Raw genomic sequence first — 25,034 nt, 5'->3', positions numbered from 1 at the left:
CACCTGCCCACGTCAACCTTGACTAAAAGTGTTGAATGGGTCAGAAAATGTTGGTAAACGCTATATATAGTCATAAGTGCATCCATACATGGGGTGGTCGTGGAAAGCCATTCCTTGAGTGAGAGTGTAATATTTTTGTTACCATCAGCAAGTGCTTCCCAAGCGGCATCAGGCTCGTCTGCTACCGCTTTGCGCTGTTTTAATCTCAAGGGGTGAGTCGCGTTTCTTTCTGTTATTTTTTTCATAATTACATTGAGCGGGTCGATATAAATCCGACATTTTTATTTCAGGGGAACCTTATATTTCCAGTACATTAACGTTGATAATGGTCATATATGGGGTCATACATGTAAGCTAAGTGAAAGAGTGACATATGTACATGTCTGGAGTTGTTTTGGGGATTGATAATTTGTCTCCAGTGAGGGATAAAGGGTTGTGTTGGAATTTATCTGTAGGCTGTTATACTTCCACTGTGCACTAATTGCATGCCTTTGAATGAAGAGGTCGCTGAACCTATTTTCTTGGGTGCGTAATTTTGGTTCATAGTAGATGATCTAGGCTACCTAACTAATGATTGTGCATACCTAAGACACATCCTGGAAATCTGGATAGTGTACTGTATACGGAGGGTACATAAAAAGTTGAGTATTGAATCTATTTAGGGGCAGTTGAATAATTAATTTATTGATTGATCAGGATGCTTATGTTAGGCCAATTTATTTTCCAATTAGTATTGTCATACATTCAGCCAAAGGTGCAGACTACTAATTTTCTTCTGTAGCTTTTGACTATATTTCTCCAGTGCATTAGCCTTCAGACTTCTTTCAGCTATTCATAGATGAGCTGTGCTCCCTGTAAGGTGAAACATTTGAGGGGCTGACCCCTGCTGATATGGTGGTATGTGGAGGCAACATTCATGGCCCCTCTTAAACCATAAAGTTATGCCTGAACATGTCATTTGTGGGATACATATTATAGAACTAGTATGCAAGGCAGAAAATGTGAAAGATATATTCTCTAGCCAAGTATTTGGAGTTTATTGGAGAAATAATAACCATCGCATATCAGTCCTTTGACAGCCATTTTGTGAGGCCTTCAAAGACAGTCTTTAGCCTTCAAAGAAAGCCTGTGTACCTATAAGTACGCCCACTGCGATTAGGCTATGTTGTCATTAATTATGTGAAAAGTTGATAATTAAAGGGAATATTCATGTCCTGAATTGCCTTCTACATGGATAGGACCAAGGCTTTGCAGATTCTCATCAACAGTTGACAACTATAGTTGACAATAGCAGCGTGAAAGCGCTCAATGGGAAGTATTATTGTGTCTGATAATGCTAAAACTAATGTTGAAAACCTCATTAACACAGCAAACAATATCCAATGTTCAGTTGCATGTGAAGTAAAGGTAAACAAATCCGTTTCCCTCCTCCCCCTCCTACCTGGTATTGTGACCAGGTTTCTTTTGAAGTGTTCCAGCCATGGCTACCAAGGTCATGCATTTTAATCAGAAGAAGCATGTGAGCCACGTCAGCCATCACAGCTCTCACACTACTAAGCATGTTGTCAAGGAGCACTCTTCAAGGTAGGGGATTAGTGTTATTGCTCACATGCAGCACTATAGAAAGCTGTTTTTGTTGGCAATACAGTAGCTGGAGCACAATAGTGTGGATGTACATAGTGCTGGTGTAGAGGGAATTGGAGTGGACAAGAGATGGTCTCCAACATCAAATGTCCACCACCCCATGCTGATGCTTTGCGGCTTGTGACAATGTATTTTTCCTTGTTTTAGGGTCGTAGGGTCATAGCAGGCCACTAGATGTTGCTTTAGCGCTCCTTAGTAGTACTGCATCCTAAACCTCAGACCACCACAACCCATTGGTGGTTGCGCCATCCGCTGTGCTTCAAACTGCAATTCCAAGGATATAGGAGTCTGTTGTGCTGAAGTGGGGGCGGGCAAATAGAACTGTACCCAATGAAGCCTCAAACTGCAAGCAGAAGCCTAAGTGTTGGGACCTATTGACCAGGTCATAGCAGGTCGTGATGTTGATGTTGTTATGCAACCCATGTCTTATGTCATAGAGTAGTGTGCATGCCACTGCTTCACTGTGCCTGAAACATATGCTGAACTCTATTCTAGACCCCAACCCATCAAGAAAAAACTATCCAGTTTCTGGACTCTTTACTAGTTATATTTGATAAGAAATTAAAGGGCAATTCTGTAACTTTTCAACCTCCTATTCATCATATCCAGCACCAAACCAGTGTCCATATATGTGAAAACAGCACATTTCTATGATCTGTGGTTAAAAAGACAAGAAGAAAGGTACAAAAAACAATGGTTCTCTGTGACATCACATGGTAGGATTCAAAGTAAAAAACGGTGATTTTCTAAACCGCCAATGAGTTTCTAGCCCAAGGGAGGGTATTTTCTTGTTCCTCACGTCACCACGAGTATCATAGTGTTGGAAAATCCCTGTTTTTAAAATGTTTAACTTTGATGATATCATCGGATAGACATTTTTTACTTAATATTTTTTTCTACAGAACGTAGAAATGCGCCATTTTCACATATGTTAAAAGTGGTATTGTGCTGGAGATATTGAAAATGAGGTTGAAAAGTGAACTTTTGTCCAATACCAATGATCTCACTATCTAGGTGAAAACCACTCAATTAATTGCTTTATTAGCTTTTATGTCCCTTTTGGTTTTTGATATGAAATATATTCTGCAATTGTTTTTACATTTTAAAAACTACAGTACCACCACAACAGTGCTGGCACTAAGTGTTTGTTTATCTTCCTGTCTACCTGTTCTAATGACTCTAACAACTGCTCTCTCTCCACAGGAAATCAAGCTCTAAGTCAGTTAACCAGGTGCAGCACACCCACACCACAGAGGCTATGGCTGAACCAGCCTATACAGTGCCGGCGTTCAGGCAGAGGTGGGTCCAATAGGACAGTGTCTCCCAGCTACATTGGCACAGTACAGAAACAATCCCTAGCCCTTACCCCTAGACACTTGTGTAGATCTGAAAGGATTAGATAGGTGTAAGCAATTTGGCAAATTCTACACCCAACTAAGATGGAACTACTACCATACCTATTAAATTCTTTCAGGTTTACATAAAGTGCATAAGGGAAGGGGCTAGGGGTTGTTTCGGGACAGGGCCGATATGTCATGCTGTTTTAGGTTTAAGGGAATATGAACCACAGTCAGAGCTGACTGCAGGCAAAAACTACCAGGAGCTACCATGGTGACTGAAAAACACAGCAAATATACCAAATTGTGTCCTGGTGCATGTGCTGTGTTTCATTATACAGCAGGGATCATCAACTAGATTCAGCTGCGGGCAGATTTTTATACAATGAAGAAAAAAACAATGAAATAAAACAAGCCCCCAGTTGTGGAACCCTGTTATACAGGATGAGTTGGTTAGATGTTAATAACGGACCTATCTGACCTAACACTGGACAATATGTTGAAGTGTTCATCTGTTGTTGTTGTTTTTTATTAAACAATGTATATTGTACCGGTATATCAATTCTTATATTTCCTGCTGTGGAATATGTATGTAGGAGCGCCGATGAGATAGAGGAGTACCAGCGAGTGTCTAGTCATGTTGGGAAAGGACTTGCTTCAATTCAGAAGGAGCTCCACAGGATGAGAGTGGTCACAAAGACCCAAGTGGAGAATATTGCGATTAAGAGAGAGGTAATACACTGGATTGTGGAAGGATCATGTTATATACAGTGCTGCTGACAAAGGATCATATATCAGATACCCTGTGGTTTGCAAATACCACAGTTAACAGATATGTAATATTTGATAGCTTTTTGCCTATAGTTTCTATTATCCTATTTCTAACTGTACTAACCTTATCACTGCTGGAGGAAAGGTTCCCCTTCATTTGCTAATGCAACCTATACTGCCTCTCCCCAGGTGCAGGAGATGATGCACAAGAAGATGACGAGTACGGACACGGACAAGGCCCCTGACTTCATGGTGGCTCTGAGGCCCCACACCGTCTGGGAGAAGACTCCTGTCAAGCTGTTCTGCACCGTAGACGGTCACCCCAGGCCTATTGTCAAATGGTTAGAAGTGCTCGCCTCTTATTGAACCACTGTTGTACTTCATTATGTATCGGTTTCCATATTGTGTATGCATCTAGTAACTACTATGATTAGCCATGTAGTCTTTGAGATGTGACACGTTTTACCAACAACTTAGCAACTGCTTAATTTATAGACAGACAGTTTAGCGACATTTACCTACAATGGATTAGAATGCACTTTTAATGAGCATTTACCTGCAGTTGTGGTTGTAAACTGGTTATAATTACGTTTCAACCAGATTTTCCTCTGGGACAGTACTTGGCTGGCCTTCATTATGGTGTCTATTAGAGCTTTTTAGTGAGGTTTCCTCACTTTATGGGTCTCATTAGCACCATGTTAATGATCACATTAGCACCAATTACACTGTGCAACAGCCAGCACCTTCGTCTTGTCTAATGCTATAAATGTCTCTGCACATTTCACTGTTTATTGGAGGGACTTCACAGATATTTAGGCTATATTTTGTTTATGTTTCCTGTCAATGGCCTCCCGAGTGGCGCAGTGGTCTAAGGCACTGCATCGCAGTGTTAGCTGTGTCACTAGAGATTCTGGGTTCGAGTCCAGGCTCTGTCGCAGCCGGCCGCGACCAGGATACCCATGGGCCGGCGCACAATTGGCCCAGCGCCGTCCGGGTTAGGGGAGGGTTTTCCCATCAGGGATGTCCTTGTCCCATCGTGCACGGTCACCAGGTGTACGGTGTTTCCTCTGACACATTGGTGCGGCTGGCTTCCGAGTTAAGTGGGCATTGTGTCAAGAAGCAGTGAGGCTTAGTTGGGTTGTGTTTTGGAGGACGCACGACTCTCAACCTTCGCCTCTCCCGAGTCCTTCGGGAGTTGCTGCGATGAGAGAAGACTGTAACTACCAATTGGATACCACGAAATCGGGGAGAAAAATAAATAAAAATGTTTCCTGTCAACACGGTCTCATTAGAAATGTTAAAAATAGTGATGTTTAACCATTGAAGTAAAGTCAAATATGCGAACATATTAGTTATGTCAATATTATGCCATATTAGTTATATGTCACATAGCAGACGTATTACAAACACGTCAGTACAGAGAATTCCATCAATACTGAGGTGTAAAAGAACCCACTTACTGACTTGATGCCTTGTATTTTCAGGTATAAGGGAGGAAAACCTGTTGACCCACTGAGTGCCCCAGGAAAGTACAAGATTGAGAGCAAGTATGGAGTACACAGTCTGATTATTAGCAGGTAGTGTACCTCACTCTAATTCACTGTCTCTTTTCATGTTAATTGGTTTAATTTGACCAAGGTCAAGTTTGGGTTCATTTCAACTTGATTAAGGACGTTAACCGAAATTCAATTCACATACTGTAGTATTTGAAATCATTATTACACACATTAAATTGTGTTTCATTTCTTGAACTTACTGACGTCAAATGAAATTGTCACTTGCCTTGTTCTACTCTATGAAAAGGTGTTGTTTTTCCACTTGTTGTCAGGCAGTACCCATTGTCCCCCTTTGGTTGTTCCCTGTTGCCAGTGGAAGTGAATGGCAACCCAGTGAACCTGAAGGGTGGAGGGGGTTGTTGCATTTCCTATTTCGTCTAAAGCCAGCTCCGCCTCTAAAGACAGCCTGCGTGTCGCTGGCCCGCCCGGCTCTCTTCTTCAAGACGCCTCAGCTGTTCACACCGAAGTGCTGACCTCCGTGTCATTCGATCCGTTCATTCCTCCTCCCCCCTCTCTCTCGCTCTCTGCACTGAAGCTCTCCTACGTCGTCATTACGTTACTGGGTCAAAAAGGAGACCGCAGTTTAAGTTAGCCCTTCCCCCCTCCTCCGCCCCAACACGCTCTCTTTCATACCCCTTTCTTTTCCTCTCTTAATCAGTTAGTTGTCTTTGATAATATTTGAAGAGAAAGAGAGTAACAGTGGGAATAAAATGGCCGGAGATCCATATCACCACAGCTGGGAAAATGGAAAATGGATCGTCTTTAAAATAGTACTTCCAGAGGGGAAGGTCACATTTCTCCTCTTCTATTCTCACCCTCGGTTTCTCCTTGGGAATGTCTGTCCTCACGATGTGCCGCCTTCTTAACGCCTTCTGCTGCTTCAGAACGTCGCCTTCTGTTCGACGGCGATCTCAAGCCATGAGATCACTTTCCAAAACGCAATGTCTCCTCCTTCTCAAACATTTGACTGGGATTAAAAGTCGTCCTTTAAAAGGCATGAAGGTGAAGGGGAGGATGTTATGAACTAAATACATTTCTTGGATGTTACACAGTCCGGAAGTCATTTAACACAATGCCAATAACACCCTATGACATTAACAGTTTTTAACCAATCAGCATTCAGGATTAGACCCACCTGTTGTATAAACAGTGATAATGAACAACACAATACACATGTACCATTTATTTGAGCCAATGAAATCAAAATATACTAATATCTAATTTCCTTCACTTTAGGTGTATGGTGAGTGATACTGCCGAGTACAGCGCCGTGGCAACGAACTCCCATGGCTCAACTACCAGCAAGGCCTCTGTCATTGTCAAGAGTGAGTCTCTCTCTCTCTCTCTCTCTCTCTCTCTCTCTCTCTCTCTCTCTCTCTCTCTCTCTCTCTCTTTGAAGTATTTGCACTGAAGGATTTGAACTGCTATTAAAAGTTCCCTCAAGTGTCACTCTCCAACACAACAAACACCCATAGCATATGAATCTGAATGAAGTTTTTCATTTTTGAATATAATGTTCCTTCTTCCATTTCTAAAAATAATTTATATTCCTCTTAGGACCAGCAGGAGGAGCCTATGGGTCCTGCCAGCTTTTTGGTCAAGGTGAGAGGAAAGTGTGGTTTGAGGAGGAGGGTGGGTTGAGAACCAGCCCAGTGCTGCTGGAGTGGGGCCCAGACATGGCAGGCTTTGCTTGAGATCAGAGGCCACAAATAACAGTGTCTATCTAAGTGGCCTGATAAGCACTGGAAACTATTGTGAGCGTGACTTTGTGTTGTTCTGGCCCTGAGACAGTCAGCGAATGAAAACAAGGGGTGACTTATATTCAACACACACTGAAGGACCTTACAATGTCACAATACAACAAACATTTACTAACACATCAACCATGATAATATTGGACTGTGCTAATATGGTTTGTTTACATATCACACAGACATTTCTTCATCCACAGATACACAATATCTGTATGTATTACATACTGATATAGGTATATGTTGTTTAAGTGTTTGGTTAACACAGATCATAGTAAGTACTATAGGGCATTATTGGTATACTTGAGATTTACTAGTATATTAGCATGTGCTGTCCTTGTCTTCTCCTCAGTGCCCCACCTGACTGTGATCCACCACAGTAAGCTGGAGATCACCATGCTGGATAGGTTTGGAGTGTCGTTCGGAACAGAGGGAGGTTCCATTAGTCTGGTGTGTACCATGGTGGTGGTCCCTGATCTGCCCAACGTACCACCACTGGCCCAGTGGTACAGAGATGGTGAGCGAGTGAACATTACTCAATGATACATCATCACAATACAGCACAACACAGGAGAGCCATACAGTACATTGTGTAAAAAGCACATCTTAATTCACAGCACATGTCCGTACAGCACAGCCCAGCATATTACAGTATGACATAGAATGAAGGAACAGTTTTTGAAAACATTCTACAGATGCTATCCATGTTCTTACGGTCACCTCTCAACAACCACGAAGTACTAGATAAAGTGTTGTTATTCCGTCTCTGTTGTTGATCAGATAAACTGCTGAAGGCAGGGAAGTTGGCTGAGATTAAGGTTGGTGGGGGCGCTGCGACTTTGACTTTGCCCCACCTGGCAAAGGATGATGAGGGTCTGTACACCCTCCGCATGTGGACGAAGGACGGCACCACCGAGCATAGCGCTTACCTCTTTGTGAAAGGTAAAGTCATATGGTCTTATAATAATTAAGTGATAATATTATAATTTGACAATAAAGCAGCATACACTCTTAGAAAAAAAGATGCTATCTAGAGCCTTAAAGGGTTCTTCTGCTGTCTCCATAGGAGAACCCTTTGAAGAGTCCTTTTTGGTTGCAGGTAGAACCACTTTGGGTCCAGGTAGAACCCTTTTGGGTTCCATGTAGAGCCCTTTGTACAGAAGGTTCTACATGAAACCCAAAACGAAAACGGTTCTACTTGGAACAAAAAAAACGGTTCTCGTATGGGGAACCCTTTTGGAACACGTTTTTCTAAGAGTGTAGAAACAACATATTTATATTTGACAAATACTATTTAATGTTATACATTAGAAAGGAAAGGATGTTTACTAGAATGATATACATTAGAAACAATACCAGATTTGAGGTTTATTGTTAAGAAACATTTAGTGGTAAATGACAGTTCCAACGGGCCCTTTAAACTTCAGGCCAGACTCAACACAAAGATATGCTCTAGGCATTTTACATACTATATTCAGTTTGTAATTCCATACATATTTGCATGTGTTAACCCAAGTGACTTATACAGTATTGCTACTTTGTCTCCTTATTCTCTACATTCCCACCCCCTTATTCTCTTCCTTATTCCCCAGATGCTGCTCCCTCTGTGGCCGGAGCACCCGGTGCACCAATCAGCGTCAAGGCATTTGACATCAACTCGGACTACGTCCTGGTTGCCTGGAAACCCCCGAACACCACCAACGAGGCTGCCATCACCGGATACTTTGTGGACAAGTCAGTTTTAGTCATTTAGGACCTTACGTTAGACTCTCCCATCCAGAATCTCCAACAATAGTCAATAAAAGCAGATTTGATTGCAGTTGTTAGAAGATGTAGAAGACATAAAGGAAGGCCATTGAGAGTGTAAGACAGTGGAATGATTGTGAGAAACTTCACGGTCACATGATGTTTCAGATCTAATCTGGTAGAGCAATTGATTTTGTGAAGCTACCGGATCTTACAGAGCCAAACAGACTTGTGACGAAGGCATGCGAATTAGATTAGTAGATAAATGACTGATGGAATTACAAACATCTGCAGTATCATTGTTGATGTCCATTCAGACCAGCACTTTCACATATCAATGCATTCAATGGTTCATGATGTAATTCCTTCTCCTCCTGTACAGACGTGAGTCTGGTAGTGCTACCTGGTCCCAGTGTAACGACGCCCCAGTGCAGATCTGTAAGTACCCCGTGCACGGCCTGAACGTGGGTCACGCCTACCACTTCCGGGTCAGGGCTGTTAACAGTGCCGGGATCAGCAGACCATCCCGCGAGTCTGACAAGGTGACTGCCCTGGACCCAGCTGAGCGAGAGAGACTGCAAGGTACATAACCACACACACACTCATGATGTCTACTTGAGTGCATACTCAAAGGACATTTTTGAATTTATATTTTTGGGTGAAATATCAGCCAGCAGATTGTGTCATACATGACTTTTCTGTTTTTCCCTCTTTTGTAACAGTGATTAAACTGGATGGGAAACATGAAGTAGTGATTAAAGATGATGACCTGGAAGGTAGAGTATGCCAACAATAGTAACGGTCCAAAAGACTGTGTTGCGTCTATTCTATTCCTGTCATCTATTAAACAAAAACACTGGATAACAAATTAACCGTCCACACAGCATTAAAATCAACATATCCACAACATTTCCAGAACTGACCAATATCCATAAAAGCAAATACCTGTTGAATATATTGTATCGGCAAAAGCCCTTACAATATACAATACTATACACATGAATATATGTACACATAAATACTTGTGTTCTCAGTACCTTAAAGGAGAAGTTGAAGGATTTCTCCCCTTATTGTCTCATCATTATTAATCAATAAACCCTCGCGCTTCCTGCTCACCTCCTGCTTTTAGATTGGACTTTGGTATTGCCATAGTAACAACTCTAATGATAGTAGTCATATTAATATCAAAACTTCATAATAAGAATGAATAAAAACTTTTCTAAGAAACTTCATTGACAACACTGGACTTAACAGTAAGACGAACACCATAATAAATTAGAAACTAACAAGCCAGCTCTTTAAACTTAGATTTAACATGGGTAGATTACGTTTACAGTTGAAGTCGGAAGTTTACATACACCTTAGCCAAATACATTTAAACTCAGTTTTTCACAATTCCTGACATTTAATCCTAGTATAAATTCCCTGTCAGTTAGTTAGGATAACCACTTTATTTTAAGAATGTGAAATGTCAGAATAATAGTAGACAGAATTATTTATTTCAGCTTTTATTTCTTTCATCACATTTAGAGTGGGTCAGAAGTTTACTTACACTCAATTAGTATTTGGTAGCATTGCCTTTAAATTGTTTATCTTGGGTCAAACGTTTCAGGTAGCCTTCCACAAGCTTCCCACAATAAGTTGGGTGAATTTTAGCCCATTCCTCCTGACAGAGATGGTGTAACTGAGTCAGGTTTGTAGGCCTCCTTGCTCGCACACACTTTTTCAGTTCTGCCCACAAATTTTCTATAGGATTGAGGTCAGGGCTTTGTGATGGCCACGCCAATACCTTGACTTTGTTGTCCTTAAGCCATTTTGCGACAACTTCAGAAGAATGCTTGGGGTCATTGTCCATTTGGAAGACCCATTTGCGACCAAGCTTTAACTTCCTGACTGATGTCTTGAAATGTTGCTTCAATATATACACATAATTTTCCTCCCTCATGATGTCATCTATTTTGTGAAGTGCACCAGTCCCTCCTGCAGCATAGCACCCCCGCAATATGATGTTGCCACCCCCGTGCTTAACGGTTGGAATGGTGTTCTTTGGCTTGCAAAGCCTCCCCCTTTTTCCTCCTAACATAACGATGGTCATTATGGCCAAACAGTTCTATTTTTGTTTCATCAGACCAGAGGACATTTCTCCAAAAAGTACGATCTTTGTCCCCATGTGCAGTTGCAAACTGTAGTCTAGCTTTTTTATTGCGGTTTTGGAACAGTGGCTTCTTCCTTGCTGAGCGGCCTTTCAGGTTATGTCGATATAGATACTTTTGTACCTGTTTCCTCCAGCTTCTTCAAAAGGTCCTTTGCTGTTGTTCTGGGATTGATTTGCACTTTTCGCACCAAAGTACGTTCATCTCTAAGACAGAACGCGTCTCCTTCCTGAGCGGTATGACGGCTGCGTGGTCCCATGGTGTTTATACTTGCGTACTATTGTTTGTACAGATGAACGCGGTACCTTCAGGCATTTGGAAATTGCTCCCAAAGATTAACCAGACTTGTGGAGGTCTACAATGTTTTTCTGAGGTCTTGGCTGATTTCTTTTGATTTTCCCATGATGTCAAGCAAAGAGGCAGTTAGTTGGAAGGTAGGCCTTGAAATAAATCCACAGGTACACCTCCAATTGACTCAAATGATGACAATTCGCCTATCAGAAGCTTCTAAAGCCATGACATAATTTTCTGGAATTTTCCAAGCTGTTTAAAGGCACAGTCAATTTAGTGTATGTAAACTTCTGACCCACTGGAATTGTGATTAAGTGAAATAATCTTTCTGTAAACAATTGTCGGAAAAATGACTTGTGTCATGCACAAAGTAGATGTCCTAACCGACTTGCCAAAACTATAGTTTGTTAACAGGAAATTTGTGGAGTGGTCGAAAAATGAGTTTTAATGACTCCAACCTAAGTGTATGTAAACTTCCGACTTCAACTGTATTTTCCTTATAACTTATATCCTTCATTTTTCATATCCAAATGTCATCCTTTGCGTTGTATAACTTTTAACCCATTATCTAACTCTTGACGCTAATATTGTAACTAAAGCGATCTTAACTAACCCCTAATGTAATTCCATAATAATAAATGAACCCCAAATGTACTTTAATGTTGATGTAATTATTATTGATCAAATAATAAGTGTTATGAAGTATTGTTCAATGCCATTCAATCCCAATATAGGTTACGTTACATTGCCGGGGGAGCCTACAGATATGCATGCCTCAGAGATATTCAAATCATATATCGTGCTGAGCTGGAAACCCCCCAGCCCTCGTGGACGTGCACCACTGTGGTACATCATTGAGAAGGTGTGTGGCTGCTCCTTTCCCCTTCCCATCTATGTAGATCTCTCAGTACAGGAACTGTAATAGATTAGACAGTCCATTTATCTTTTCACAACTTTCAATCTGTCTAAAGTGGAGTAATATTTTAGCAAAATGGCAGAAATAACAGCTGGCAGGTATGTGGCTAAATGCATTTTACTAATGAGATTAGTGATTCAATGACGTTGTAGAAGGCTTTACCTTTCATTTGCCCTCCCGTCCCAAATATCCACTAGTCCGTGTCAGGCACTGGGGCTTGGCAGAGGATCAACACAGCAGTGAAACTGCAGTCCCCTCGCTACCCCGTTTTTGATTTGGATGCCGGGAAAAAGTACCAGTTCCGTGTGTATTCTGAGAACTTGTACGGCGCCAGCGAGGCCTCTAAGCCTACAGATCCCATCGAAAAGGTGGATGAGCATGGTAAGAGTGGGGTTTAGCACACACATACACACACACACACACACACAAACACAGGCAGGCACACACACACACACACACACAGAGACGTGTACACACACACAGACAGGTACACACATACACACACAAAATGTATGATACATGCATTTACAAACAGCGACAGTCAAGGAGTCCTTCCAATTCTACTTTGATAAATGAGACTCTGTTTAACATATGTTTCAGGTAGTGAGCGGCCTGTTGGTATGTACAATATAAAGCCCAGCATTTATCTCTTATTTTAAATGCACTGAGATTTATGTCATGTGACTATCACATTCCTGTAATGTCACAATCACAAATCGGTCTTTCACCCCTGTTAGTATTTTGGAGAAACTAACTACCAATGATGGGCATGATTAAGTCACATAAAATCCTACAGTATCCTCACCCTAACATCACAATCCCAAAATACGTTTCGTCCCCACAATATTCATGATTGATAATAGTACACTCTTGTCTGACACGAACTCCCTAAATGAAAGATGCATGACATCATGTATCATCACAACTGAAAAGAATGCCTCTGTCATCCCTTGCTGAAGGTATGTTTTGTGGAATATAGTCTACTGGTTTACAGAATGGTTATTGTGTTCATTGTTCTTTATATTTCTGTATCTCCTCATAACATTGTACCACGTCGGGTATCCCATCTTGAATGAAGGTGTTTATAAATGATGACGATCATTTATTTGAAGATTAAATTGAAGATGTGTGTATTTCTAACTCCTAAGCTCGTATACTCTGTTACTGTGTAGTAATGATATATCAATTCAATATCTCCAGTCCCCAACATGCATGTGTTTTGCCTGTGTAGGTGTTCCCTCCGCTCCTGGTCAGGTGGTTGCCACCAGGAACACCAAGTCCTCCGTGTTTGTGCAGTGGGACCCCCCCAAACACCCCAACCACCTCATGGGGTACTACATAGACGCCTCTTTGGTGGGATCAAAGACCTGGGCCCCATGCAACCATAAGCCCTACAAGAACACCAGGTAGCCATTTAAACATATACGTTTGTCTACTAGTTATCTATTCAAGCTACTGCAGTGATTTAATATTAGATATGTTATTAAAGGACAGTGAATGTAGTGTGACAGCCCTCTGGCTTGAGAATAATCCAGAAACAAAATCTTTGCAAACGAGACACTGATTTGGAAAAATCCTGTCACCTACAGTGCCTTTGGAAAGTATTCAGACCCCTTGACTTTTTCCACATTTTGTTACATTACAGCCTTATTCTAAAATGTATGAAATAAAAACAAATCCTCAGCAATCTACACACAATACCCCATAATGACAAAGCAAAAACAGTTTTTTTGAAATTTTTGCAAATGCATAAAAAAAAAAAAACATCTTATTTACATAAGTACTCAGACCCTTTGCTATGAGACTGGAAATTGAGCTCAGGTGCATCCTGTTTCCATTGATCATCCTTGAGATTTTTCTACAACTTGATTGGCGTTCACCTGTGGTAAATTCAATTGGGGCAACTGTCTATAAAAGGTCCCACAGTTGACAGTGCATGTCACCGCAAAAACCAAGCCATGAGGTTGAAGGAATTGTCCGTAGAGCTCCGAGACAGGATTGTGTCGAGACACAGATCTGGGGAAGAGTACCAAAAAAATTATATGCAGCATTGAATGTCCCCAAGAATACAGTGGCCTCCATCATTCTTAAATGGAAGAAGTTTGGAACCACCAAGACTCTTCCTAAAGCTGGCCGCCCGGCCAAACTGAGCAATCGGTGGAGAAGGGCCTTGGTCAGGGAGGTGACCAAGAACCAGATGGTCACTCTGACAGACCTCTAGAGTTCCTCTGTGGATATGGGAGAACGTTCCAGAAGGACAACCATCTCTGCAGCACTCCACCAATCAGGCCTTTATGGTAGAGTGGCCAAACAGAAGCCAAAGGCTTCTTCAGTAAAAGGCACATGACAGCCCGCTTGGAGTTTGCCAAAAGGCACCTAAATACTCTCAGACCATTCTCTGGTCGGATGAAACCAATATTGAACACTTTGGCCTGAATGCCAAGCGTCACATCTGGAGGAAACCTGGCACCATCGCTATGGTCAAGCATGGTGGTGGCAGTATCATGCTGTGGGAATGTTTTTCAGCGGCAGGGACTGGGAGACTAGTCAGGATCGAGGGAAAGATGAACGGAGCAAAGTACAGAGAGATCCTAGATGAAAACCTGCTCCAGAGCGCTCAGGACCTCAGACTGGGGCGAAGGTTCACCTTCCAACAGGACAACGACCCTAAACACACAGCCAAGACAATGCAGGAGTGGCTTCGGGACAAGTCTCTGAATGTCCTTGAGTGTCCCAGCCAGAGCCCCGATCTGAACCCAATCAAACATTTCTGGAGAGACCTGAAAATAACTGTGCAGCGACTCTCCCCATCCAACCTGACAGAGCTTTGAGGGATCTGCAGAGAACAATGTGATAAACTCCCCAAGTACAGGTGTGCGAAGCTTGTAGCGTCATCCCCAAGAAGACTCAAGACTGTAATCACTGCCAAAGGTGCTTCAACAAGGTACTGAGTAAAGGGTCTGAATACTTATGCAAATGTTATATTTCAGTTTTGTACTTTTTATACATTTGCAAAAATTCTAAAAACCTGTTTAAGTTTGGAACCACGGGGTCGGAATACTTTCCGAAGGCACTGGATATATTGTCCAGGTCTTAGAGTCAGCAATACCACCTTCAATTCAAGACGTATAGATGATCATGTTTAATTGCACTGTTTTAGGTTTCTGGTCCATGGACTGACCCCGGGGGAGACCTATGTGTTCCGTGTCCAGGCTGTCAACGTCTATGGCCTCAGTGATGAGTCCCAGGAGTCTACTCCTATTGCTGTGGAGCCCGCCCTCAGTAAGTATCAATAGAATATTGCCACATAAGAAATGCAGGATTGCAATCAATTAATACAATTTTATTTATAAAACCCTTTTTACACCAACAGTGTAAAGTGCTTTACAGTAACCTTAAGTAGACCCCCAAAGAGCAAGCAGTATTGCCTTACTATCAATACTTAACTTTGACTATTTTCCTCTGTCCAATGCTAAATATGAATGATTTTATTGTTTCATCTAGAGAGGGGAGTGGAGTATGGTATGTATTAAGTTGTTCTGCTATCTAGGGGTGTTTTAATGCACTGTTTTGCTCCTGAACAGGTTCACCACCAGACTTATTCACTGTCCCTTCCCCCAACTTTTGCTGTATCTGTGCTCTGACCTCTTGTCAGAGTATCACAGTATTATCGTGTGTTTCCTTTCAAATCACCCACCATTTTGTACACACAGTTTAACCACTATATCACTGTATAACAAACTCATGCAACTGTATGACAAATCCCATATAAACAAATGTCAGTTTGAAATGAAAAACTGGTCAATTTTACATGATGGAAAGGTATTCTGAGTTTACCTGTGTGACTCTGTGCCACAGCGACTCCCAGTGCACCTCATGGCATCACCATGCTGAGCTGTGACGGAGCCTCTATGATCATTGCCTGGAACAGTCCCAAGCACCGCGGTGGCTCCAAGATCAACGCCTACTACGTCGACAAGCGTGATGCAGACAGCCTGGCCTGGAAGGAGGTCAACTCTGCCCCTACCAAGACCAGGACCTACACGGTACGTCACGTGGTGTCAGAAGTGGCATCTGGTTAGGATAAATAGGTTTGGTTCTTCATACATAATGGTTTAATAACTGCGGTGTTGATAGTGTGAACAGTATGTACTCTTCCCTCTGCATCTAAATAATAGATTAGATCTATAGTACAACTTTGCCATTCAAAATCAATAGCAAATACGTAGCTACTTGTAGCAACACTGTTGAAAATATTGGATATATTTGTGTCCCTGTCTCATTATTGTCCCCTTCTCTTCAGGTTGATGGTCTGACGGAGGGAACCTTCTATGAGTTTAAGGTCCAGGCTGGGAACCTGGCAGGTGTTGGCGTGCCCTCTGCTCCCAGCACACCTCTGAAGTGTGAGGCCTGGACTTCTGCAGTACCTGGTAAAGTAACCATCTTAACATGAGTATTTTTTATCATTAGTATTGCGGTACTGTATAATGTCCCTGTAAGTTATTTAATTTGAATAATGTTCCAGCTATGGGCAGTGAGATTGTGCAAGGTTACTGTTTGACCTTTGACCTTTAGGTCCAGCCTATGACTTGGCCTTCAGAGAGGTCAGAGGTGACTCCCTCGTCATCCTGTGGAAGGCCCCTGTCTACACTGGCGCCAGTGCCGTCACTGGATACATCGTGGAGATGGCCAAGAAGGGCCATCACTACCACCCCCTGAATGAAGAGGCTATTGGCCACTGTTACCTGCAGGTAAACAAGCAGCTACAGCATGTAGACCTGCAGACATGATGATTCACATCATCTCTGCAGAGTTTGAATATGGAATCTTGTAATATGTGTGCGTCAAACTCAAAAATGTAGTTTGAATCATGTATTGATATAGAAAGGTTCATTAAACTTGATGTTGTGCTCATGTAACTCAAGTTAGGATTCGGTCCACAATGAACAATGAAATGTTTCATGGATGTAATGATTTGTTGGCGCGGTATAGGTGACTGGTCTGGAGGCAGGAGCAGAGTATACGTTCAAAGTGAAGGCTGTCAATGCTGAGGGAGTAGGAAAGGCCTCCCAGACATCTGAGCCAGTGTTTGCCAAGGCTCTGCCAGGTAATATCAGTTAAAGGACAGCTATATGACAACTGTATTTACTGTTTGACAACTTCAGTCTGATATAGCCTGTTGGATTTGTGTGAGTGATTTGTGTTTGAAAGGTTTTGGTGTAGGAACATATGACACACACACACCTCCATTGGTTTTGAGCAGGGTTTTCATTAGCTTTTGGTTTGAACAGTTTTGCTGATGCATAATATGTAACATTTCCTCTCCACCACTCAGCAATAAAGGTTATTATTTTGTCTGTTTTCATGTGTTAAGGCACCCAGGAGATCCAGTGTGGAGTGGATGAGGACACTGGTGATATTTTCCTGTCATTCGAGGCCTGTGAGATTTCTGAGACCTCCAACTTTGCTTGGTCTAAGAACTACAAAGAAATCAGTGACTGTACAAGAGTCTCCATAGAAACGAAGGGCAAACAGTAAGTGGGTTTTTTATGTCTTTATTGACCACACAACCACACTGAAGATTTTTGTCAACATAATCTGTTTCAACATTCATTTCTTTTCCAGCTCTAAACTGACTTTCGTCAATCCAGACGTAAGTGATTTGGGTGCCTTCTCTGTGCATGTGACTGACACCGATGGAGTTTCTGCTAGCCACACCGTGACAGAGGATGGTAGGTTTGGAAACACCCCTAGACTCAGATTTAAAAATATAGATATGTTTCTTGTCAAAGTTTATACCGATATTCTTCATTCTTGAATTTATCTTGCAGCCCTGAACACCATGCTGGAACTCAGCTACAACATCAGACATCCAAGTGAGTATTATCCTTCAATATGCATCTTTGTCAGGGGTGAAGTGTCACATAGGAATCTTCTCACAATACCACAACAAATATCCCTTGAGAATTGATCCTTTCTTTGTTGGTTTCTTCATCCAGTTGTCCCACTGAAGCACCAACTGAACTATGAGGTTCTAGAGAAGGGCCACGTGCGTTTCTGGCTGCAGTGCCTCAAGATGTCACCCGCCGTCAACTATAGGTTCATTGTCAATGACAAGGAGGTCACCAGCAGTGATGTAGGTGCCAAACCGACAACCTTAAACATAGCTTTTTAATCAAGGAAAAGAAAGGTGTACTATATAGTACAGTTAACAAAGCAACAGATTTTTTTTTTTAAATGCATGTAAACATGATGCCTTTTTCTGTACTCTGAATTTCACTGATGAATTGAATTCAATAATATTTTATTCATCCCATAACGGGCAATTATGCAGTGTGAATATAAATAACAAATAACATGAGACATAATCATATGGAACATATAAACAGTGAAACGTAAAGGTAATAGTTATTAAGAAACATGCCTGACATAATGATGATATGTGTTTTGTATGTTCCACAGAGCCACAAGATCAGCCATGACGTGAACACCGGGGTGATCCAGATGACTGTGGATCACTTCTCCAAGGCCAGCGAGGCCACCTACACCGTCCAGATCCACGACGGCAGAGCCAAGAACCAGAGCTCTCTGGTCCTGGTGGGAGATGGTGAGAGGGGATTTAAAATACAGTACGTCAGACCTGGGTTCAAATACTATTTGAAATGATTTGAAATACTTTATCTGGGCTTGATTCAGTTTCCTGGCGCAATAGGACCAATAGAATAGTCAATAAAAACACAAACTCAGCCCATCTGGCAATCCAGGTAGACTAAAGCAAACACTAAAATGATTTGATAGATTTCAAATAGTGTTTGAACCGAAGTCTGATATACACATATGATAATAGTAAGCATTTTCTTCTTTACTATAAGGCTATGGTGCTAGAGTGTAAGAGGTTGGGTATTAGGTTAAGTACTGACATTGTTGTGTTCTGTTCTCAGTGTTCAAGGCTGCCTTGAAGGAGGCTGAGTTCCAGAGGTCAGAGCACATCAGGAAACAAGGTATTCTATCCTAGTACACAGATGATTGATGGCACATATTTAATCGATAGTATGAAAGTTTGTGTAATTTTTCAACAAGAAAGTGAAGACTTTGTTGTCTTGGTATCATACATTAGTAATCAGCTGGTCTGTTAGTTTGATAATCAACATTTCAGATTGCGCTGTAGATTACGTTTGTACTGGTCCCATGTGGTTCAGTTGGTAGAGCATGGTGCTTGCAACGCCAGGGTTGTTGGTTCGATTCCCATGGGGGACCAGTATGAAAAATGTATGCACTCAATACTGTAAGTCGCTCTGGATAAGAGCGACTTACAGTTATGCTAAATTACGTAAATGTAGAAATGTACTGTATATTGTGATAATAGTTGAAAAAATTTTAATATTTTTTATCATGTTTAGGTCCCCACTTTGCTGAGTACCTTTCCTACCATGTGGATGACGATTGTACTGTTCTGCTCGTCTGCAAGGTAACAAACACGTTTTCTAGGACTTGTTATTGTGGTTACAGATATCTATTTACTTCAGGTTGAAACTGTGTACACATTTGTAATCATTGTTACTTTGCTGTTTACCCATTAAATTGTTGGGAGCATATATAGTTTGTGGGACTTCATTTTTCTACAGTTTACTCTCTGTTAGTCAGAACCTCTACAGACATGTTTGGGTGTGCTTCAGCTCATGCATTTTACTAGGCTTTGCAGTGATTTAAAAGTGGCAGGACAGATTGTATTCTGTATGTGCTCGTGTCTCAGGTTGCCAATGTGAAGAAAGAGACTGTGTTCCACTGGTTCAAGGATGAGGAGGAGATTGTTCCGGAGACCCCTCCTAACGTGATGTCTGGATCCGTTGCTCTCCCCATCTCCTTGGTAACTACTGCTGTGAACCTTGAAAGCAATGACTGCACAAGGAATACATCTGCTCAAGAGAACTCTTTTTTTTTGCTGTCATTTTCTTATATTAATATCGACCCTATTTTTCAATTTCCCACAGTATCGTTTTTTGTTCCAAGATCACGATAATATCTAAAATATTGCAAGATTTTTCTGAATTGATAATATAATCTCAGTAAATAGTACCTTTTTTCTTCAGTTCTCCAGAAAAGACCAGGGCCATTACAAAGCTAAACTCAGTGATGACAGAGGGAAAGACACTTCTGTCTTTGACATTTCGGGCCAAGGTACACTCCTGCTCCAGGATCTCCATGATCTGTAATCTGATTATTGATACAATATCATTTCCTTTATCAGGAGGTATTGAAAATGAATTCCTCTTTCTACAAATATTCTGTTTTTGATTTGCAGTGTTTGACGATATTATCAACGCCATTGCCCACATTGCTGGTATGTACTTTGTATCAAAACACCTGCTAGGAAAAATATTGATGTTCTCCTTTGCATTGTTGTGGTTGTGAAGGTACTTAGTATTGTTGTGAGTGTACTTAGTATTGTTGTGAAGGTACTTAGTATTGTTGTGAAGGTACTTAGTGTTGGTGTGGTTGTGAAGGCACTTAGTGTTGATGTACTTGTGAAGGTACTTAGTGTTGGTGTGGTTGTGAAAATACTTAGTGTTGGTGTGCTTGTGAAGGTACTTAGTGTTGGTGTGCTTGTGAAGGTACTTAGTGTTGGTGTGCTTGTGAAAGTACTTAGTGTTGGTGTGGTTGTGAAGTCTCTGCCTCTCCTTTTCCTCTCAGGGTCTTCTGCCTCTGAGCTGGTGCTTCAGTGTACCCCAGAAGGCATCAGGCTCCAGTGCTACATGAAGTACTACACAGAGGAGATCAGGACTGCCTGGTTGCACAAGTACGCAAATCTCATCATCTACATCACACTCAGCAAGGCCGGTTACACAGTATGCAGCCATTTTGGAGATGAGATTTGAAGGCATACTTTAACATATGTCAATCAATGGATGTTTCTAGATACTATTTTTATTTATTTCAGTTTAGACTGTAGGGTAGATTTGTCTGTTGGCCTTACCTCAACTTAAAGTATCCATCCTTTAAATATAACTGTGGAAAGACAGCAACGCAGGGTTTCATTTAGACAAATAAACCTGACCATATCTGTTTAGGGATAGCAAGATCTCGTCGTCTGAGAAGATGAGGATCGCCGGCACAGCTGAGATGGCCTGGATGCAGATCAGGGAGCCATCAGAGAAGGAGAAGGGACACTACTCTATCCAGATTATGGATGCCACCAAGTCCCACACTCGCACATTCGACCTCTCCGGACAAGGTTAGCATTGTGAGAGAAAAAATCCCAGCGGGCAAAACAATGTCACAATGTTGAAATGATGTCATTACAATCAGAAGTTTTGACCACTAGGATTGTTTTAAATTGCACTTAGCTTGTCTTTGTAGATTATGTCTTATCATGTCAATTTGTCTTTTTGTAGCATATACTGATGCCTATGAGGAGTACCTGAGACTCAAGTAAGATACTTATTGCTGTGCTTTTCTTCTTATGGTTTTTCGTAGTTTTTTTTGCAAAATGCAACACATTTAACAATCAAAGTATTAAAAGTTCAACAGGGTTTATAAGCCAAGAATTTGTCCTCATCGTATACACACTGCCAAATGTTTTGGTAATACACCAAGTCCTTGATTTATAACAATATAATTATTTTGTTATCTTTCAGGGCTGCAGCCTTCGCTGAGAAGAGTGAGTAGACTATATTTACACAATACATATTATCCAAGTGATTACGTGACAACAAGTACTAATTGACTGTTCTAATCCTCAGACCGTGGTAGAGTGGTTGGTGGTCTGCCAGATGTGGTCACCATTATGGAGCAGAAGGTGGGATATACTATGCACTCTGAACAAACTTTATATCATGATGTCAAATGCTTGTATAAGATTGTGACTGTATTGAAAATACATGGTCTCTCGTTGAGAATTGCGTGCATATTTAAGAGATCTTTCTCTCTGACCTCTGTCTCTCTGACGTCTGACCTCTCACTCCCTGACCTCTCCTCTCCACCGTCCTCTGTCCCCCTTCAGACCCTGAGCCTGACCTGCACAGTCTGGGGTGACCCCAGTCCAGAGGTCACCTGGTTCAAGAATGAAAATGAGGTAGTCTCCACTGAGCACGCCAAGATAACGCTTGAGGCCAATAAGTTCGCCAGCCTCACCATCACCGCCGTCACGTCCGAGGATTCCGGCAAGTACAGCATCAACGTACGGAACAAATATGGCGGGGAGTTCGTGGAGATCACCGTGAGCGTCTACAAGCAAGGCGAGAGCCCCCCCGAGCCCAAAATGGGAGGGAGAGGAGCAACACCTGCACCCCTGGCCTCCAAGACCCCTGCCAAAACCCCTACCCCTGCCCAATCCCCCATCCCCCATCCCCCCACCCCGTCTCTTAAGTCCCCCACCCCATCCCTAAGGTCCCCCGCCAAATCCCCAACCCCGACCCCTAAGTCCCCAACCCCCCCTAGGCGTGTTAAGTCACCCAGCCCTGCCAGATCTCTCAAGTCACCAACCCCCCCTAGAAAGTAACCAGGGGTGTTGATGCCTGAGAAGGCTTGAAGGCTTCCTGCTACTGTTTTATAGCATGAGTTGAGTGAAACCAGAAGCTGTTACATGAGGTGTCCATTTTAGATGTCATATGTCTTGGTCACTGAGCTTTAACAGGCAAGAAATGTTGAAAAAATAAATGAACAGAGTAGATGTTAATCATAAGTGTTAATCATAGAAAAAGCTGCACCTTCCACTATACTGTACTATATAATGGAATGTCTGAAGACCTGGGACCAGCCTGTCTAAAGTGCCAGGTGGGCGGAATTTTCCGTTGCAACAGGCAAGCTCAATCAAGCACAGCTAAAGTATTTGAAGTGAATTCAAATAGTATTTGAGCCCAGGTCTGAATGTCTGTGTCCATTTCTCTGTGGATGGTGAATAGATGTCAGAGAGGGCAGACGGAAGACACACAGCCAGTGCCGTCCGCACAGCAGTCACTATGCCAGAGAAGTTATGTTTGTCTGCACCGTGTTGCATTTCCCCCTTTGCTTTGTGTTAGAAATAAAACCTCATTTATCACCTCTGTTGTCTTTTTCTGTCATTCTTTATTTTTATTTCCCTCACTTGTCTCCTCTCATCTCCTAATTGTCTTTCTTTTAAGTAGGGACCTTTTAGTCATTTACCAATAACTTTAGACAATACGGACTTCTGTATGGCACAATATCCTTTTGGTATTCTCCTCAAAGATGTATTAAGGACATGTTAAATATTATACATTAATACAAATGTACACTCCACAGAAGAGGTCACATTTGGGGTAACAACTCTACCTATAAAGAATACTAATCAAATCAAATTTATATAGCCATTCTTACATCAGCTGATATCTCAAAGTGCTGTACAGAAACCCTGCCTAAAACCCCAAACAGCAAGTAATGCAGGTGTAGAAGCACGGTGGCTAGGAAAAACTCCCTAGAAAGGCCAAAACGTAGGAAGAAACCTAGAGAGGAACCAGGCTATGAGGGGTGGCCAGTCCTCTTCTGGCTGTGCCAGGTGGAGATTATAACAGAACATGGCCAAGATGTTCAAATGTTCATAAATGACTAGCATGGTCAAATAATAATAATCACAGTAGTTGTCGAGGGTGCAACAAGTCAGCACCTCAAGAGTAAATGTCAGTTGGCTTTTCATAGCCGATCATTGAGAGTATCTCTACCGCTCCTGCTGTCTCTAGAGAGTTGAAAACAGCAGCTCAGGGACAGGTAGCACGTCCGGTGAACAGGTCAGGGTTCCATAGCCGCAGGCAGAACAGTTGAAACTAGAGCAGCAGCACGGCCAGGTGGACTGGGGACAGCAAGGAGTCATCATGCCAGGTAGTCCTGTGGCATGGTCCTAGGGCTCAGGTCCTCCGAGAGAGAGAAAGGAAGAAAGAGAAAATTAGAGAGAGCATACTTAAATTCACACAGGACACCGGATAAGACAGGAGAAATACTCCAGATATAACAGACTGACCCCTAGCCCCCTGACACATAAACTACTGCAGCATGAATACTACTAATGTGTTCCCTTTCACCCAAACAAGATACTACTAGCCTGACTTCTTCCAAACCTCTGAAGGGAGAGGCAGGGACTGTCATGTGATGTGTTTTGTCAAAACTGTGAATGGGGTGACGATTGCAGCAGGTTTGATCTATTAGCATAAAAAAACTAAAATCCACAGCCATCATTGACTGCTCACTTTTTTACTTCAGTCATAGGACAGCGGTGCCAGTCAGGGTTGACTTGCTGGCTGTGATTCTCAATGTTCAACTTATTGGACAATTTAACACATTCAATGGGATTTTAAAAGCGGAAAGAGTTGGCTATTATTGCTGACCATGAAGTAAGTCTAGTTTGTTGACATTATGACATTCAATTGAGTGCAAGGCCTCTTTTCTGTATTTCTCCCCTGAAATTTTCAGAAAGATTTGAAAAGATCCTTTGTGGTGTACTGTCTGTACTTGAATTTCCACACAGGTGGAGTGTATTTTCCACAAATATACTGAATGAAGAATGTCTACAAAAATATGGTAAAATCAAACAGTTATTGGAAGTTTCACCTGTGGTAGTTTGTGAGTCAACTGTTTCGCTTAAATGGGTTTGGCATTAGGTTGTGGCAATATACATAGTGAAGATGAAAATAGTACAAGTCACAATTGAATCAGTTCTGTCATAACATATAATATATTGTATATATTTTTTAAGGTAATATCCCCATTCTACATAAATCAGAGACCCTCTCGGGGAAATCATACAAATGGAATCCAAGCTCTCCTGTCTGCTGCCATTCAAAGAAGACGTGATTCCAGCGGAATACATCCAGCCACACTACAAGGAGTCATACCGGCTTGCCATCTACGCTCTGGTCAGT

The 25,034-nt window shown here is 41.9% G+C and overlaps 1 protein-coding gene across 10 annotated transcripts; it reads left to right on the top strand.

Annotated features, from left to right (window-relative positions):
- Positions 1-90: 90 nt before the first annotated feature.
- On the top strand, positions 91-23,207 carry LOC115208711 (myomesin-2). Of its 10 annotated transcripts, none has more exons than XM_029777012.1 (39): positions 91-212; positions 1,458-1,584; positions 2,848-2,943; positions 3,578-3,713; positions 3,942-4,093; positions 5,237-5,329; positions 6,545-6,633; positions 6,866-6,910; positions 7,412-7,576; positions 7,840-8,001; positions 8,652-8,793; positions 9,188-9,387; positions 9,528-9,581; positions 11,984-12,111; positions 12,363-12,546; positions 12,766-12,783; positions 13,397-13,571; positions 15,326-15,447; positions 15,670-15,687; positions 16,024-16,211; positions 16,469-16,595; positions 16,741-16,916; positions 17,158-17,272; positions 17,540-17,699; positions 17,791-17,897; positions 17,997-18,041; positions 18,165-18,301; positions 18,628-18,772; positions 19,107-19,166; positions 19,566-19,633; positions 19,919-20,032; positions 20,256-20,343; positions 20,468-20,506; positions 20,857-20,962; positions 21,234-21,397; positions 21,558-21,594; positions 21,801-21,823; positions 21,906-21,961; positions 22,166-23,207. In XM_029777012.1, exons 2-39 carry the CDS (start codon positions 1,481-1,483, stop codon positions 22,661-22,663), a joined length of 4,536 nt encoding a protein of 1,511 aa, XP_029632872.1. In that variant the 5' UTR covers positions 91-212; positions 1,458-1,480; the 3' UTR covers positions 22,664-23,207. The 10 variants fall into 10 exon arrangements, with proteins under 10 accessions (XP_029632872.1, XP_029632871.1, XP_029632876.1 ...); XM_029777011.1 differs by having other exon boundaries at positions 9,522-9,581; XM_029777016.1 differs by lacking the exon at positions 12,766-12,783.
- Positions 23,208-25,034: the final 1,827 nt, after the last annotated feature.

This window comes from Salmo trutta, chromosome 14, assembly GCF_901001165.1.
Source record: "Salmo trutta chromosome 14, fSalTru1.1, whole genome shotgun sequence".
Lineage (NCBI taxonomy): Eukaryota > Metazoa > Chordata > Actinopteri > Salmoniformes > Salmonidae > Salmo > Salmo trutta.
This window is presented reverse-complemented; position numbering and strand designations above follow the sequence as displayed.

Excerpts from the sequence above, each read along its gene's own strand:
- LOC115208711 (XM_029777011.1), top strand. The coding sequence starts at position 1,481 with ATGGCTACCAAGGTCATGCATTTTAATCAGAAGAAGCATGTGAGCCAC. Across the intron at positions 4,094-5,236 it reads CCCAGGCCTATTGTCAAATG|GTATAAGGGAGGAAAACCTG; the intron begins GTTAGAAGTGCT and ends TTGTATTTTCAG. Across the intron at positions 16,212-16,468 it reads CCAAGACCAGGACCTACACG|GTTGATGGTCTGACGGAGGG; the intron begins GTACGTCACGTG and ends CCTTCTCTTCAG.